At 36.7% G+C, this 15,167-nt stretch overlaps 2 protein-coding genes across 4 annotated transcripts; both read right to left on the minus strand.

Moving 5' to 3' along the window:
- Positions 1-1,656: 1,656 nt before the first annotated feature.
- Positions 1,657-6,343, minus strand: LOC121760230. 3 transcript variants are annotated; one of them, XM_042155874.1, is made up of 9 exons: positions 6,082-6,343; positions 5,790-5,888; positions 5,275-5,702; positions 4,020-4,215; positions 3,710-3,880; positions 2,887-2,987; positions 2,687-2,755; positions 2,577-2,617; positions 1,657-1,891 (listed from the first exon to the last, which is right to left on the minus strand). In XM_042155874.1, exons 1-9 carry the CDS (start codon positions 6,247-6,249, stop codon positions 1,815-1,817), a joined length of 1,350 nt encoding a protein of 449 aa, XP_042011808.1. In that variant the 5' UTR covers positions 6,250-6,343; the 3' UTR covers positions 1,657-1,814. The 3 variants fall into 3 exon arrangements, with proteins under 3 accessions (XP_042011808.1, XP_042011810.1, XP_042011809.1); XM_042155876.1 differs by lacking the exon at positions 2,577-2,617; XM_042155875.1 differs by lacking the exon at positions 1,657-1,891 and having other exon boundaries at positions 1,899-2,608.
- A 5,987-nt stretch (positions 6,344-12,330) lies between these two features.
- Positions 12,331-14,060, minus strand: LOC121762752 (60S ribosomal protein L23). Its single transcript, XM_042158737.1, has 4 exons — positions 13,967-14,060; positions 13,598-13,882; positions 12,706-12,747; positions 12,331-12,595 (listed from the first exon to the last, which is right to left on the minus strand). Exons 1-4 carry the CDS (start codon positions 13,977-13,979, stop codon positions 12,513-12,515), a joined length of 423 nt encoding a protein of 140 aa, XP_042014671.1. The 5' UTR covers positions 13,980-14,060; the 3' UTR covers positions 12,331-12,512.
- Positions 14,061-15,167: the final 1,107 nt, after the last annotated feature.

Consider the following 15,167-nt stretch of genomic DNA (forward strand, 5'->3'; position numbering starts at 1 on the left):
TTTTTAACAAAAAAAATATATTTATTCATTCTTACTGTATTTTGTTTTTTTTCTTGTTACTTACTCCCTCCGTCCACGAAAAATAGTCTCATTTTACCATTTTGGGGTTGCGCAAAAAATAGTCTCATTATATAAATGGAAACTCTCTGTACTTTACCTACTTTTTCTCCTATCTCTCATACCTTTTCTCCACATCTCTCTCTTACTTTACCTATTTTTTCTCCTATCTTATTTTACCAAATTTCTCACTAAAACTCGTGTCATCCACAAATAAGACTATTTTTTATGAACGGAGAAAATACTTTTTATTTATTATTATTTATTTTTATTTTTACTTTATTCACTCTTTATTTAAATTGACTCAGATAATATTGATGATATACGAAACTGAAAATTTGAAAATTTTGAACTGCGTGTATTATACTACTATAATCTTATTATTTCTATTAATTTTCACATTACAAATTATATATTTCGCACACCATTATCACTGTCATAAGTCATAACATACAAAAAATGATCTGCACTATAAAATGACGTTTTTTTGCATTTTATGCTTATGTATTTATAATATTGACCCTTTTATCAACTTGCAGTTTGGATTCTTACAAATGAACAAAATCTCACTTATATTCTGTCTTCCAACCAAGTTGCAGAAATACACTCCTTATTGTTCAATCCCAAAACGTAGAATATTCCTCACAAAAATGCATGAACACACACATAGTTCCACATCATGACATCCATAACAAAAATATCTATACATGGAAGAATAATCTCTCCAATAATTAGCCTACAAATATACGGAACTTTCACGAATTTTAAATTTGGATCAAATTCTAGAAGACACTGGACTTACTATTTATTTAACTCACTAAACATAACATCCTTAAAATCTGTGTGCCGAAAAAACATCTTCACTAATGTGGGATTGGGGGAGCATTTTATAACCAATTCCTCTTAGTCCTCCACACAAGATAACAAATATATGGAATTTTCACATATTTTTGGATCAATTTCTAGAAGAAACACACTTACTATTTATTTAACTCACTAAACATAACATTCTTAAAATCTGTGTGCCGAAAAAAAAACACCTTAAGTAATGTGGGATGGAGGGTTTTATAACCATTTCCTCTTAATCCTCCACACAAGATAACAAGAGATGGAACAAGGATCGATTTCCACTACTGTCGTGTAGTTGCAACATCTCTCAGGCACAAGTGTGACATTTTGGGAGGTGGGCTTCTAGCAGGACAGTGGGTTAATGGTCCTCTTTAGCGAGTCACTGCGTACCCTAATTAAATATCCCTCACAATACTGTCGGACTGGAATGTGGGAAGGCCCTTGGGGTTGAGATTTCAACCTTTTTGCAAGAGGAGATAGAACAACTTTGTTTGTGTGAGTTGGTTAGTGATAGAGATGGAACAGAACTACATTGTTTGTGTGAGTGTCTAGGGCCAAAGGTCCCGGATTCAAGTCGACTATGACACGACCTTTAAATTTCGAGTTATTTGCCAATTATAAAAAAGAGATAGAACAACATCGTGTGTGAGTTAGCTTAGTGATAGAGTGGTTAGTATCTGCGGCCAAAGGTTTTGGATTCGAGTTCGCCGGGACGCGGCAATGAAAAAAGCGATGGAACAACACTTCAAGAATCATCAACTCATGCATAATGCATAGGACATAAGATTAGGCAACATTGTTCATGTCAAATGTAACTGGAATTCTCAATACCTGATGTATATTTACACACAACTACATTAATCAACTAGGAAAAGTTCATCCTGTCAATTGAATGAGCAGCAGCACAATCATGTAATATTGGAACTTCCTGTTCCAGAACAGACATGAAATGTATAAAGGCACCAAATTCTCTCACCCACCTCACCTACAAGTATTATCAACAATAACTATCAGATTTTGAGACTCCAGCACACATTTCTTAACAAATACAGTACAAAGAATTATGGAATATATGTTTACTATGCATATCAACATTTTCAATATGCAAAGCAAGATGAAATGAAGCTATTCAATGTCATATTCATCCAGCCACCTAAAATGTACAAAAATGCAATTTCATCTCAGAAATCTAGGCCAGGCTAGAGACAGAACTTTATTTCATCTGTAAATCAAGTGACATGCAAGGCAACTTAATTATATTTCAAGTGTGCTCTCACTAGGTTCGATTTCAGACGTGAGTCAGGGCCTACCTATTAGTGTTTATAAAATACACAAGTCTAATTAGTATTAATATTCTGGGAAACTTGCTACCTACTTCTTGGATGTTCTTGATATTATATGTTTTCAACTTTTGATGAAATTTGTTTTCTCTGATAATCATTCATACTGTTCACAATAGCATTTGATAATTCAGTTTGAAAGGTGAAAAGCATCAGATAGAAAGAGTAGCACAATGTGAACTAAGTTTTTAAGCACAAAAAGCATACAGAATTTTCAGTATAGTAAATAGGAGCAGCAAAGTGGCCAGATAGAGCTTCCTGTTTACTTAAATATTTAAATAATAAATAAATAGAGTGCACGGATATTTATGAAGATAGAATTAATCAGACATTCTCTATGCTCCAGTGTGCCGGCTAGACAACTGCAGTGCCTGTCCAAAATGAACCAATTTACAGGAAGAAATTATCTGCAATCCGAAAAGACAGTGATAGCAACTGACCTGGTTGCCAAAGAATTTCCTATCAGCTGACCTTCTAGCTCATGGAGATAAGATCTGAACAGCTTTGACCTACAATTACAAGAATATAGTTTTCCCATTTAGAAGTGGAAAACCTTCCCAATCTAGACCTTCATAAGGTTCTAAAAACAGTAATGAGGCAAAACACGGCCATCAAAAAATGTTGGAAAATGAAAATGTACCATGAAGGAATTGCAGTTGCTGCAAGGACTGGGGGTAGTTGCCACAATTGGTTCACTTTACTGCTTAATAAAACTTCTAAGCAGTCCACAACACTTTTTTCCTGATACAGAAACACAAGAATCAGAAAATACTGGAATGCTTTCTAGTAGAACAGTCAACTAATTTTTTCTACTATTTCTCTGGAAATGGTAGTAGCACTGTCAGCTTAATGTTAAGTCAACTGACATGCACTAGCTAGAAAGTGGATCCTACTAGAACTTAACTATTTTATGGAGCTTGAGGGACATATAAACACAAAATGGAAGATATCCATTCTTCCCTGGAGCACATTCAATGTTTGCTGCCGACAGTGACACAGTCAAAGGAGGATCTACAGGAAACAACACTTAAGCGTTGGGTTAGCACACCAGGCAAGAAGGTATACAACATTGCACAATTTTGCTTCTAGTGAGCTGAAAAAACATATTGGGTGTCTGAGAGAAGCCATTCACTTTGAATAACTCTATATGATCTCAATGTGCATAGTGCAGCATCAGAGAATATGAAACCGTCGCATTTTTTTCATTTTACAAACAGTGGTACAGAAAGCAAACAAGTGATTGTTTAGGGTCAAGTGTTAAGAGTCAACCCAGTTTCACTTTTCAATCACAATGCACATTGATCCGCATGTATAGAATATTAGAATCGGTATCTTTTCATTGTTCAAAGGGGTTCTAACTAAAAAAAATCAGACTCAAGCAGAAGGCACTCCTCTAAGTAAAAAAATTCCATCCATAAACATCATATTCAGTATTAGTTGGATAGAATGCCAGGAATAATCACCTTAGAATTCATCAGGCCCTCATTCTGACAAAAGTTCTGAGACTTTCCTGGTGGTAAGCTGATCACTTCGTGATAGAGCTTTGATATGGCAGGGAACTCATATGAAACAGACATCAGATGCTCAAGTAGAGCGCTCCATTTATTCACTACACATCCTAGCAACAAGAGCTCCTACAGTTGGGGGGGGGGGGAGGGGGAGGGGACAGAGAATTAACAGAGAGGAGAAAATTCATAAAATTACCTTTTTTGGCCGCAATACACTTATAACAAGAAAATGAGAAGTTAAATGATAATGGTTCCATTAGCTTACTATCATTTCACTGATACCATCATTCTGAGCTGGGAGATTTAATCGTTCTAACACTTGTGTCCATTGGCCTTCTGGTGCAGAAAAAATCAGACTGGCACCAGAAATCATCCTTATGGTCCGCTTATCAAGCATATATGACAGGCTTCTTGCTCTCCAGCGATTCCAGTAATCTGATTCAAGTGGCAGCTCCTCGCCTCTTTACAGCAACATTAACCAAAAAATTAAATATGTAATTTTAGATGAAAACTCGGATCCAGTCCACACTAGCAATAACTACAGATGCCTAACTAAAGTATTTGAAAAAACTTAGTCCGCACAAAGCAAGTAGAAACAGCTAAATAGTCTGAAAAGTAGTTTTCCGCTCTAATCCTTAGAAGTGATAGTTCAACCTGATTGTGAATCCATAATCTGAAAAAGATCCTCTTGTAAAATTTTCTATACCTTAAATACACTTCAACTGAATGAGCCAGATTTACAATATCCCAACTGAGAACCAGAACCTGAGACAACCCACAGGTGCTCAGATATTCCATAGTTAAGCCTTTTAATACTATATAAGGGGCATTTACTTTTGAGGATTAGCCTAGAAAGATAAGAATGGTATAGGCTGATCTATTATTTGATTGGATGGGCTCTTGAGAGTTTTTAGCATTTCAATAAATTTTAGTTGATTCATATCCCATTGAAAGAAAGGATTGGAGATATCATAGTAATGAGAATAAACATACTCAATCATGTACCTAACCAATCCTGAAAAGTAAACACCCCCTAAAGAAAGCTTGTGAAACATTGGAGCCTTTACAAGAAGCAGGACATTGTTTCAGCCTATATACCTCTATATCAAACCAGAGAAAACTAAGGTACTCAAAACTCAAAAGAGGTGAATCCCTACTCCAAATGGGGAAATGGAAGGTCCTTGCTAGATGATCTAGACTATGCAATCTGAATTTTAAGTACAATTGCTAGGGGAGTACGTTCTAGAAGCTCGGATGATTGGTTACCATGGGCATAATCAGCTTATATTGTCAAACTAAGTAAATTTAACAAATCAATCTTCTTAAACCAAAATAATCCGTTTACCATTACAGAAGTTTGCAGACAAATGCAACCTAGAAAACATAAAAAAATGTTCCATTTTAACCACTTCCTCATTTCCATATAATATGAATTGAGGAGCTCATTAAAACCAACCATACTAAATTTCTCAAAACCAGCCACTGAATATTTTATAAGGTCCAGAAAGTCAGGAAATTACATTGTGGACTGCTTCAGCGGCTCTGAGTTTGACGTACTCCCAAGCTCATCATGCATTTTTTTTCTTAGAGTTTTCCAGATATTTTCCAACCCAGCCTCCGCTACAGTTGAGCATGATACTGCAGATTGCCTTATCCCAAGTTTCTGGATAGTGGTCACACTAAAATCACCATCCCCCCAATCGTCATGTTCTTCAAAATTTCTGCTCTCATTTAAGTTGGGTCCATTTGAGGGAAGCAGCATTAATTTTTCAAGATAAATATCAAGGCCATTGCTTTCTCTCCTCTTAAGATTGCTAATGTCCATCTCAACAGATGCTGTAGTTATAGCTTTTAAATGAGACTCCCTCAGGGGAAAGGTATGAATCAGATGCTCTAACATAAGATCCTTCGCTCTAACAAGCGTTACACATGACAAATGAGCGAGACCCTGCTCAAAACGCATACAGAAAACTGAATCAAATGAATAACCAAAATTGATCAATTCCAACTCATATGGGATTCAGAAACTCTTAACCTGAGGAAAATTAGGATCCAGTGTTAACTCATGTAAAAGAGCATCAAGCTCTTCAACAGATTCTTCATAATCAGCTGAACTGAGTAGAGCCTTCATCACCTAAACGTATTTACAAAAGTATAAACTGAAACTTCAATATGCTGAGACAAATTTCAGGTATGACAATTGAGTAGAAAACCTAGGGTTGCAGGCGCACAATTTCGTTGAAACACTTTCTAGTAAATCATTCATTAATGGTCAGAGCTGTTACAAATTAAAGAAGACAACTGAAATTGGGGAATGCATTGCTCACATTCTCTAGAAAGAGAGCCCATTGCAATGATCTGTTGATGTTGTTGGAGTCCCAAATCGCGAGACGGCCAGTTGATTGATACCCTGACGCCAGAATCAACATATCAATGTAGTTTTTGATCAACGTCATTAAATCTTCGATTGCTATTTCAGGGTACGACCAACCCATTTTCTGATTCTGCGAGTTCTAAAGCTCTAATTGGGCACCACCGCTTCGATTCAATTGATGAACTTAGGCCATTGAGATATGAGAAGTGAGAACTGAGAAGAGTGTCTGATTTTCCCGCGCTCTTGCAATTGCATCTTTTCTTTTCTTTTCTTTTCTTTTCTTTTCTTTTGGACTAAAGTACTATTTTGATCCTAAACATATGGTCGATTTACGATTTTGGTCCATAACATTCAATTTTTGAAAATCGAATCCAAAACATACGAAAATGCTGTTGAATAGGTCATTTTTTACGGTTTCCATCATTTTTTACGGTCAGCCGTCAATTAGTAAAAATTTGACCTGATTAGCCGATTTTTAATACTGTAGCTAATTTTGAATTTTTTTTTATATTTTTAGAATTACATGTAAATATTAAATAAAATAAATGGAGAACAAATTATAAGACAAAGTAGTCCTTTATATTCATTATCTACTTCCAATTGGTCCTGAACATTTAACCACACCCTAGTGCAAACTTACAGCCAAAAAAATTTCTAGTGGTTTTTGGTTTGATACATTATGCGTAGTTGTGACAAGTTAACAATAAATGGACAATAAATTACAAAACAAAGTAGTCATTCATATTCATTTTCTACTTCGAATTGGTTTTGAACATTTAACTACACCTAGTGCCGAATTACATAAAAAATGTTGTCATAGGCACTACATAAACCCTAACACCATCAAAACCAAAAAACCAACAAAACCAAGTGTTCAATATCTTCTTCAACTTCTGGAATCGGAGAAGAATGGACTTCCACGTGAGAACTAGGGTTAGAAGAAATCAGAAACCTCGACGCCGCCAACAGGCCTTGTTCGTTTTGCTACAAAGAATCGTTCTTTTCAGAACTACAAGTAGCCGACGGACCTTCTTCGGCTTCATTTTCAGGCGGATGTGTAGACTTCTTCTTCCTCGCATATGCAACTTTCACGTCGCGAGACCGTCGCTGCAACGGAAGTTTGAGTACGACGACTTCCAACTCAGGGCAACCAACACAATAATCGGTCGGAATCGGATGGTTCTTGGTCGGAATCGGGACTAGGTTTCTTAGGAGAGTGACGAGATAGAAGAGAGAGAAGAGAGAGTTTGACATTTCGTTTTTTTCTCAAATGAAAAGTTAGGAGATATTAAGGGAATTTAGAAGATTTGTTATTCAAATTCAAATATTAAATATTGAGTAATTTAGCAAAATAATTAGCTTAATATTAACCTACTAATAACCACAGATTAAGTCTAATCGGGTCAAATTTGGACTAATTGAAGGTTGACCGAAAAAAATGACGGAAATTGTTAAAAAGGGACCTATTCGACAACGTTTTCATATGTTTTGGATTCGATTTTCAAAAAGTGAATGTTCTGAACCAAAATCGTAAGAGCATCTCCAACAGAGATAGCCCAGCCATAGCCTAGCCACAAACTCCACCTGCCACATCATCAGCACTAAAAACTCCTCCTGCCACATCATCAGGACAAGCAACTAGACAAGCAATAGGCCAGTCATAGCCTAGCCACAATAAACAAAATTATAAAAATAAATAATTAACAATCACACAAAATACGGAATTAAATTTACGACACAGATACGAGAAAATTCAATAATAATATTAAAATTTTAAAAAGTACATTAATTAAAAACAAGTACATTAATTAAAAAAATTACATTAATTTTAAAAAAAATTACATTAATTTTAAAAAAAATTACATTAATTTTAAAAAAAACTCATCCTCCACACACGAGCCCCCCCCCCCGCCTCCACCTCACTCCTCGTCGTCTTCGCCGACGCCGCCACCGTTGTCGCCGCTATCCGGGACCCCCAAATCTGCGGCATCTGAGCCCGCGTCTGAGCCCCCCAACTATGCCGCGTCGGAATTCAAATCGGCCCGCATACTCACGAGCATTGAGTGAAGAAAACTCTTCTCCTCGGGATCAGTTGCCGTCTTCCAGTCAGCTAAGATCTTGTACATCTGAGCTCGCATTTGTTAACGCACGAAGAAGGCGAGCTCGGCTGTCGACCTGCCAACAGGGAGGGATGCCGACTGGACCTCCTGGGACCCCTGGCGAGCCCGTTGCGTCCGCCTTTGACCAACCGGGCGAGTGCGGTGAGTAAACGCGGGAGGGGACGGGAACTCCTAAACATCCTTGGGGAGGTCGTGGGAACCGCCGCTGCTGTCGCCGCTGTAATCACCGGTATAGTTCAGTAGCTGCTTCTTCGGCCAGCGACCATCGACACCTGCCCGAAACTTCTCGGAGTCCATTAGCACCTCGTAGCAGTTCCAATAGGTGAACTCCTTATAAAGCCAGGGCACGGGAAAAGCTTTCTCCGCTATCCTCCTGCAGTCCTCGTCAGTTTGGCCACTGGTCTGCATGCGGAGGGCGTTGGTGTACAAGCCCGAAAATCGGGAGACCGCAGCCCTGATTCGGTCCCACCCCTTCCGACACTCCTCCCCGCTGCGTGGCCTCCCCTCCGGGCAAAATGCCTTGTAGGTTGCTGCTATTTTAGCCCACAAGTTGACGATCCTCTGATTGTTCGAGGCGAGGGGATCATCGCAAACACTCACCCACGCCTTGGACAGCGCGACGTTCTCCGCATCCGTCCACTTCCTCCGTGCCGGGCTCTCGTCATCAGCCGGCTGCGACGACTCGCCGACCACCCTCTTGCCCTTGCCCTTCTTCTTCTTTGGCGCGCCCCGACCCCGCCCTACTCCCCCCGTTTGAACAGGAGTGTCCGCATCCCCGAGATCTATCCCCAACTCCTCTAAGGAGAAAGTATCACGCCCAGTGAACTGCGTCTCCGATGGGGTCGATGTGTGCGAAGAAGCAGTCAAAAAATTAAAACTGGGGCGATAGACGTTGTCCCCCCTCCCCTCCCGGCGTCCCCTGCATCCCCGGTTGCCACCCCGACATCATCTGCATCTCGGGTGCCCACCCCGGCATCATCTACATCCCGGGTTGCATCCCGAGTACCCCCTGCCCGCCGGCATCGCCGGTCCGCCCTGCATCCTCTGCCATCCCGGCATACTACCCCCGGATGCCATCCCGGGCATCATCTGCTGCCAAGGGTACATGTTGTAGTACCCGGCCATCGGACCCCATCCACTTCCCAAGGGTACCATGGGAGTTTGAGACCCGCTCGTCACTGGAGTAGACTCGTTGTTGTGCTCCATTTCGCGTTGTTGCTCTTGTACAGAAATTAAGATAGAGAGAAAACTCGTTAAAACAAGTGGTGCGAATGAAAATGACGTGCAAATCACGTATATATAGTGTTTCGAAAATTAAATAAAAAATAAAAAATCGGTTGGCCGATCGCTCGTCGATCAGGAGCCTGCAATGGCGGCCAGCCGATCGGCCAGCGCATCGGCCAGCGCCCGGGAATCGGAGTGCGCTCGCCGATTTGGCGCTCGCCTATTGCTATGGTTCGGCGAGCGGACCGGCCAGCGCCGGGAATCGGCTAGCTGGTCCGTTCGCCACCATTATGGATGCTCTAAATCGTTCATATGTTTAGGACCAAAATAGTATTAACTCTTTCTTTTGCAATGGATGCCACAATTGTGAATTTTCAAGTACTCCCACCATCTGATCAAATTATGGACATTTCCTTTTTTTTCATCCATTCCCATAAAAATAGTACGTATATATTACAAGATTTAGGTCCCTAAGTAAAATCATTAACTTTCTGAAAAATTTATTATTTCTCATAAATTGTAAAAGTGGTACGAAAAACCTATATTGAGATCCAGTTTAATTCAAATCCAACAAAATATCGTATTTTACTATAATAGAATAATATTAACTGTTCGTTCAACGTCAAATTACGATTTATTCGGACTTACTTTTTAATTTAATTATTTTTTGTGTTTAAGATGAAAATATTTGTTAGTTAATTTAAGTATGTTGTCTAAATTTATTTAATTAACATATAATTTATCTAAGTGTGGTTTAGTTCAAAAACATTATTCCTCCGTCCATAAAAATTAGACAAAGTTGTAAATGACATGGTTTTAATGACATGGTGAAAGTAGCGTTAGTAGTTTGTGGGGTCTACATTTAGACTATTGTGTATGGTAACTTATGGTAAGTATTGATTTAAAACTTTTTATTTATAGAATTAGTCTAATTTTGGTGGACAACCCAAAATAGTAAAAATTGTCTATTTTTTGTGGACGGAGGAAGTATTTATTATTCATAGATCAAATTATAATTGACGGGATTTACTATAGAATATTTATAAATCGGGCTCTTTCAGGACACAATTTAATACAATAGCAATCCTACTAGTGTTCTAGATATTTATGCTGCTGCCAACATATCAAGATAGTACTCCCTCAGTTTCACTCAAGATGTCCACATTTTTTTGTGATATCGAATTTTAGGAGTAGTTGTTAGGTAGAGTAAGTAGAGAGAAAAATGTAATTAGATATATTAATGGGAGAGAGGATAGATGAATTTATTTTTAAATATAGAAAGTGGACATAATGAGACAAACTAAAAAAGGGTGGACATTTTGAGCTAGACGAAGAGAGTAGATTACTTTAAGATGTATCAAAGCAGTCAATAATTGATATTATATAGTCATATGATATACAAAAATTAAGAAATACTAATAATCATCGAAACTTGGTAGATTCATTCAATCCTATTGTCTCCTTAGTTTTCTTCTTGGAAGTATCGACTTAGTCATTCAATGATTACTTACTTTCAGAACAAAATCTACAATGTTATAGACTTAAGCTCGTTTGCTTTTAAACATTAAATATTTATTAAGCATATTAAATGAATAAAGCAGACACAGTATATAAAAAAAAATAGTGCTTTTCATAATAGGTAAAAGTTAGTTTGAAATACAAACAACCATTTAGCTTGAAACATATCGTTTCCGGGAGGGGATCACCTCCAACATTTTATAAAACATCACATAATACACCAACAAGAAATTGACACGTGGGTATTTAAAAAATCATAATGTGAACAAATATGTAAGAAGAAAAGAGACTAGGAAGTTTTTCAACATTGTTTTGCAAAGCTTTTGCATTCTCTTCTTCAGGAGTGCATGTGGCAGTAGTACTTCCAGTTTTAATTTTGCGCTGAGATCTCGATTAGAATTTGTAAATCTCTCTACCTCTGTTCTTTGTATTCAATTTTATTGCTTGAATTCAGATTTGTCACCATCATCGGCTTCCCGCGGCGGAGATCGTCGCTCATTGAATTCCAGCAAGGGAGATCATTGCCGGTGAAATTGAAGATGCCGGATTTTGATGTTGTCCGGTTTAAATTGCTAAAATGCAAGTTTGAGTGGGGATGAGAGGTATAAAGAGAAAGGGTGTTTGGCGTGAGGAATTTGGAGTGGCAGTATTTTTATGATTTTTTAAATAATGTCCACGTGTCAATTTATTGTTGGTGTATTATGTGATGTTTTATAAAATGTTGGAGGTGATCCCCTCCGGTTTTTTTCAGTATACCAACTCTAGTATGAGAAAAGATATAGAAAAATATTAAGAAAAAAAATGCTAAACAAATCATAAAAGAAAATATAACTAATTCTAATTGACATACTAAAATACAGAGGCGACTATTTTTAATGGACAAAACATGTAAATAAATTAATACTCCACTTCCTACATCCTAATTACTTAAGATTGGGTTTGGACATATTTAAGAGAATAAAATACGAAAGAAAAAAAAAGATTTAGTAGAAAAGCGAAAAAAACACTTTTTTGCCAACTGACTCAACTATATCAATACAGTTCGATAAAGAAACCATTCTCAACCACATTCAGAAAAAGGGTATATTAAAATCGAAAATACTCGTAATATCGTAAAACTGCATTCATACCACTCGTAATATGAAACTTATGAATTACTACTTTTTTGTAGTTGGATGATTAATTAGTTAGAAGGAAAATAACAAATTTGTGCAGAAGTTTTAAAAAGGCATAGATGCTAAAATTACAATATTATTATTTTATCAACCTAAATATCACAAATCGAAACTTTGGAACACTTTCAACGAAAACACAATACTCAAGAGATAAATAAACGGCGATTGATGAAAACAATGAAACATCACTACGTTAAAGCCATAATAATGTGTCACAATAAACCCATTCAAGAATCTCATAGACAGACATCAAAAGATTTCATTTCTATTCTCCAAACTATATTGTCAGTCAACAAGACTCGCACCAGAGAAAAAAAGGAAACAAAACAAGGATATAACTGAAGATCCTAGACAATGGCATTAGCAGCGCTTGCAATTCTGGGCCACAGATCAGCACACTCCTTCCCAATTGGTCCGGTGATGGCCGAACCTGCAAACAACAATCACACAAGGTAAATTCATCATATGATACAACAAAGTAACAAGGAAGACACAATAACCACTGCATAATGTTTAGGCCAAAAACTTGAATCACTATACCTTTCATTTCACCCTTAGGGTTCACAATAACCCCAGCATTGTCTGCAAGTAGACAATACAAGTCATTAGTAAAGACTAATTTGTTAACAATATAACATAAACGGTAGACAAGCAAATGGGGAAGGAACAATTCAAATTACACGAGAAACACCAACTCTGTGAATCAAATTGACCTTTATTGAAAACCAACTAAAAAGCTTATTATTATTTGATAATCACTCACTAAATTGAATTAGTCAAACAACTGAGATAAATTTCACAGAATGTCTGTTTATATGTACAAGATGGACATCATTAGCACACAATATTTGCTAAAGAGCACCTCAAAACATTAGACATGTCTAAATTTTACACCGAACTCTAACTTAGAAGGGAATGACTCAGTAGAGATAATAAGTCATAAGAATTTGTTAACAAGACAACATAAACAGTAGGCATGCAGGTTGTCACTCGTAAAAGCAAATAAGAACATGCTAAATCATGCTTTATCTAAAAAGAATGGGGATTACACAGAGAAATGCTAACTTCATACATATCAACTCGACCACTATTGAAAAAAAAACCTAAAAAGCTTATCATTTCATAATCACTCACTAAATTGAATTAGCCAAACCGCTAAGATGAACTACACAGAATGACTGTCAATATGTAAAAATAAAAAATTTATGCTAAAAACACCTAAAAACGTTGGCCATGTCTAAAATTTGACGCATAACATAATACTATTTCATAAAGGGAAGGTCACGCCAAACCCTAACTTAGCAGAAAATAACTTAAACCACAAGCCGGATCAAAAACTGTAATTTAATAAGAAATGCAAGCATTAAAATCATCACTGGCACTGAAAATTGCGAACACAAATAAAAAGCAAAATCGGGAAAAATGAAATTACCTTCGAAGTACATGAAAACTCCGTCCTTTCGGCGCCAGGGCTTGCGCTGGCGGACGATGACGGCGGGCATGACCTTCTTACGAAGATCGGGCTTCCCCTTCTTGACGGTAGCCATAACCATGTCGCCGACGCAGGCGGATGGCAGCCTGTTGAGGCGACCCTTGATCCCCTTCACCGAAATGATGTAGAGGTTCTTAGCGCCGGTGTTGTCGGCGCAATTCACCGTCGCCGCCACCGGTAGACCCAGTGACATCCGGAACTTGTTCCCGGCCGATCCTCCGCGCCCTGCGACCACAGATTCAATAAATTAGCACCATAGATTCGGTCAATTAGCTACGCAATTTGAATAAAGGCGGTAAGTGATCATACCTCGCTTCGACATTTTTGCAGGACTCTGCCTCTCCTCTCTCTACTGAAGAAAATGAAAAGTGGGGAGAGGCGCTAGGGTTTTGTACGAGAAATTACAAGCGTGTGGGATATGGGCTAGGGTTTGGGCCCAATTTCATTTTTTTATTTTTATTTTTCCATTGAAATTAATTGTGTTTTACTACTACGTTTCAATATACTACTCCCTCCGTCCCCGAATAAGAGTCGCTAATTTCCATTTTGGGCCGTCCCCCATTAAGAGTCACTCTTCATTTTTACCATAAATGGTAGTAGGCCCCACATTCCACTAACTCACTCCACTCACATTTTATCATAAAACCAATATAAAAATGTGGGTCACACATTCCACTAACTTTTTCAACCAACTTTTCTCTATATTTCTTAAAACTCGTACCCGGTCAAAGAGCGACTCCTATTAGGGGACGGAGGGAGTATTATTTATCGACTAACTAGATGACTAGTGAATTTATTCATTTCATATTTTTAAATTTATCAATTTATTTTAACTTTTGATAACTACGGAGTACTTTTGGTAGTACCATACAGAGGATAGACCAATTATTATTAGTATTATTATTATTATTATTATATTATTATTATTATTATATTATTATATTATTATTATTATTATTATTCTTATTATTATTATTATTATATTCTTATTATTATTCTGTATTATTATTATTATTATTAGTATTATTATTATTATTATTATTATTTATTTTTATTTTTATTTTTATTTTTACTTTTACTTTTATTTTTATTTTTATTTTATTTTTATTTTTAATTTTATTTTAGTTATTTATTTTTATTTTATTTTTATTTTTATTTTTATTTTTATTTTTATTTTTCTTTTTATTTTTATTTTATTTTATTTTTATTTTATTTTTATTTTTATTTTTATTTTTATTTTTATTTTTATTTTTATTTATTTTTATTGTTTAGAGACAACTATCTAAATATGATTGATTAAAATTGAGACAAATTTCGTAAATTGAAAAACCTAAGATATAGTCAAATACAATTTACTTAATCTTAAACATAACTAGTTTTTCTTATAATTTGTTGATAAAATGGCTATTGACTGCGTTGGAAAATTAGGCTTCAAAGAATATAAGGGAAGAAAACATGTCAATGGAAAGAACGGTTGTTAAAGAATGTACACAAAATTTTATAGAAAAAC

The sequence above is a fragment of the Salvia splendens genome, chromosome 13 (assembly GCF_004379255.2).
Source record: "Salvia splendens isolate huo1 chromosome 13, SspV2, whole genome shotgun sequence".
In the NCBI taxonomy this organism is placed as follows: Eukaryota; Viridiplantae; Streptophyta; class Magnoliopsida; order Lamiales; family Lamiaceae; genus Salvia; species Salvia splendens.

Coding starts and splice junctions, on each gene's coding strand:
- LOC121760230 (XM_042155874.1), bottom strand. CDS start 6,249: ATGGGTTGGTCGTACCCTGAAATAGCAATCGAAGATTTAATGACGTTG. Junction 2,988..3,709: donor AGGGCCTGATGAATTCTAAG/GTGATTATTCCT, acceptor TTTCTGTATCAG/GAAAAAAGTGTTGTGGACTG. Junction 1,892..2,576: donor CACACTGGAGCATAGAGAAT/GTCTGATTAATT, acceptor TAATACTTGTAG/GTGAGGTGGGTGAGAGAATT.
- LOC121762752 (XM_042158737.1), bottom strand. Junction 12,748..13,597: donor AGTTTTCATGTACTTCGAAG/GTAATTTCATTT, acceptor GTCTACTTGCAG/ACAATGCTGGGGTTATTGTG. Junction 12,596..12,705: donor CCCTAAGGGTGAAATGAAAG/GTATAGTGATTC, acceptor TGTTGTTTGCAG/GTTCGGCCATCACCGGACCA.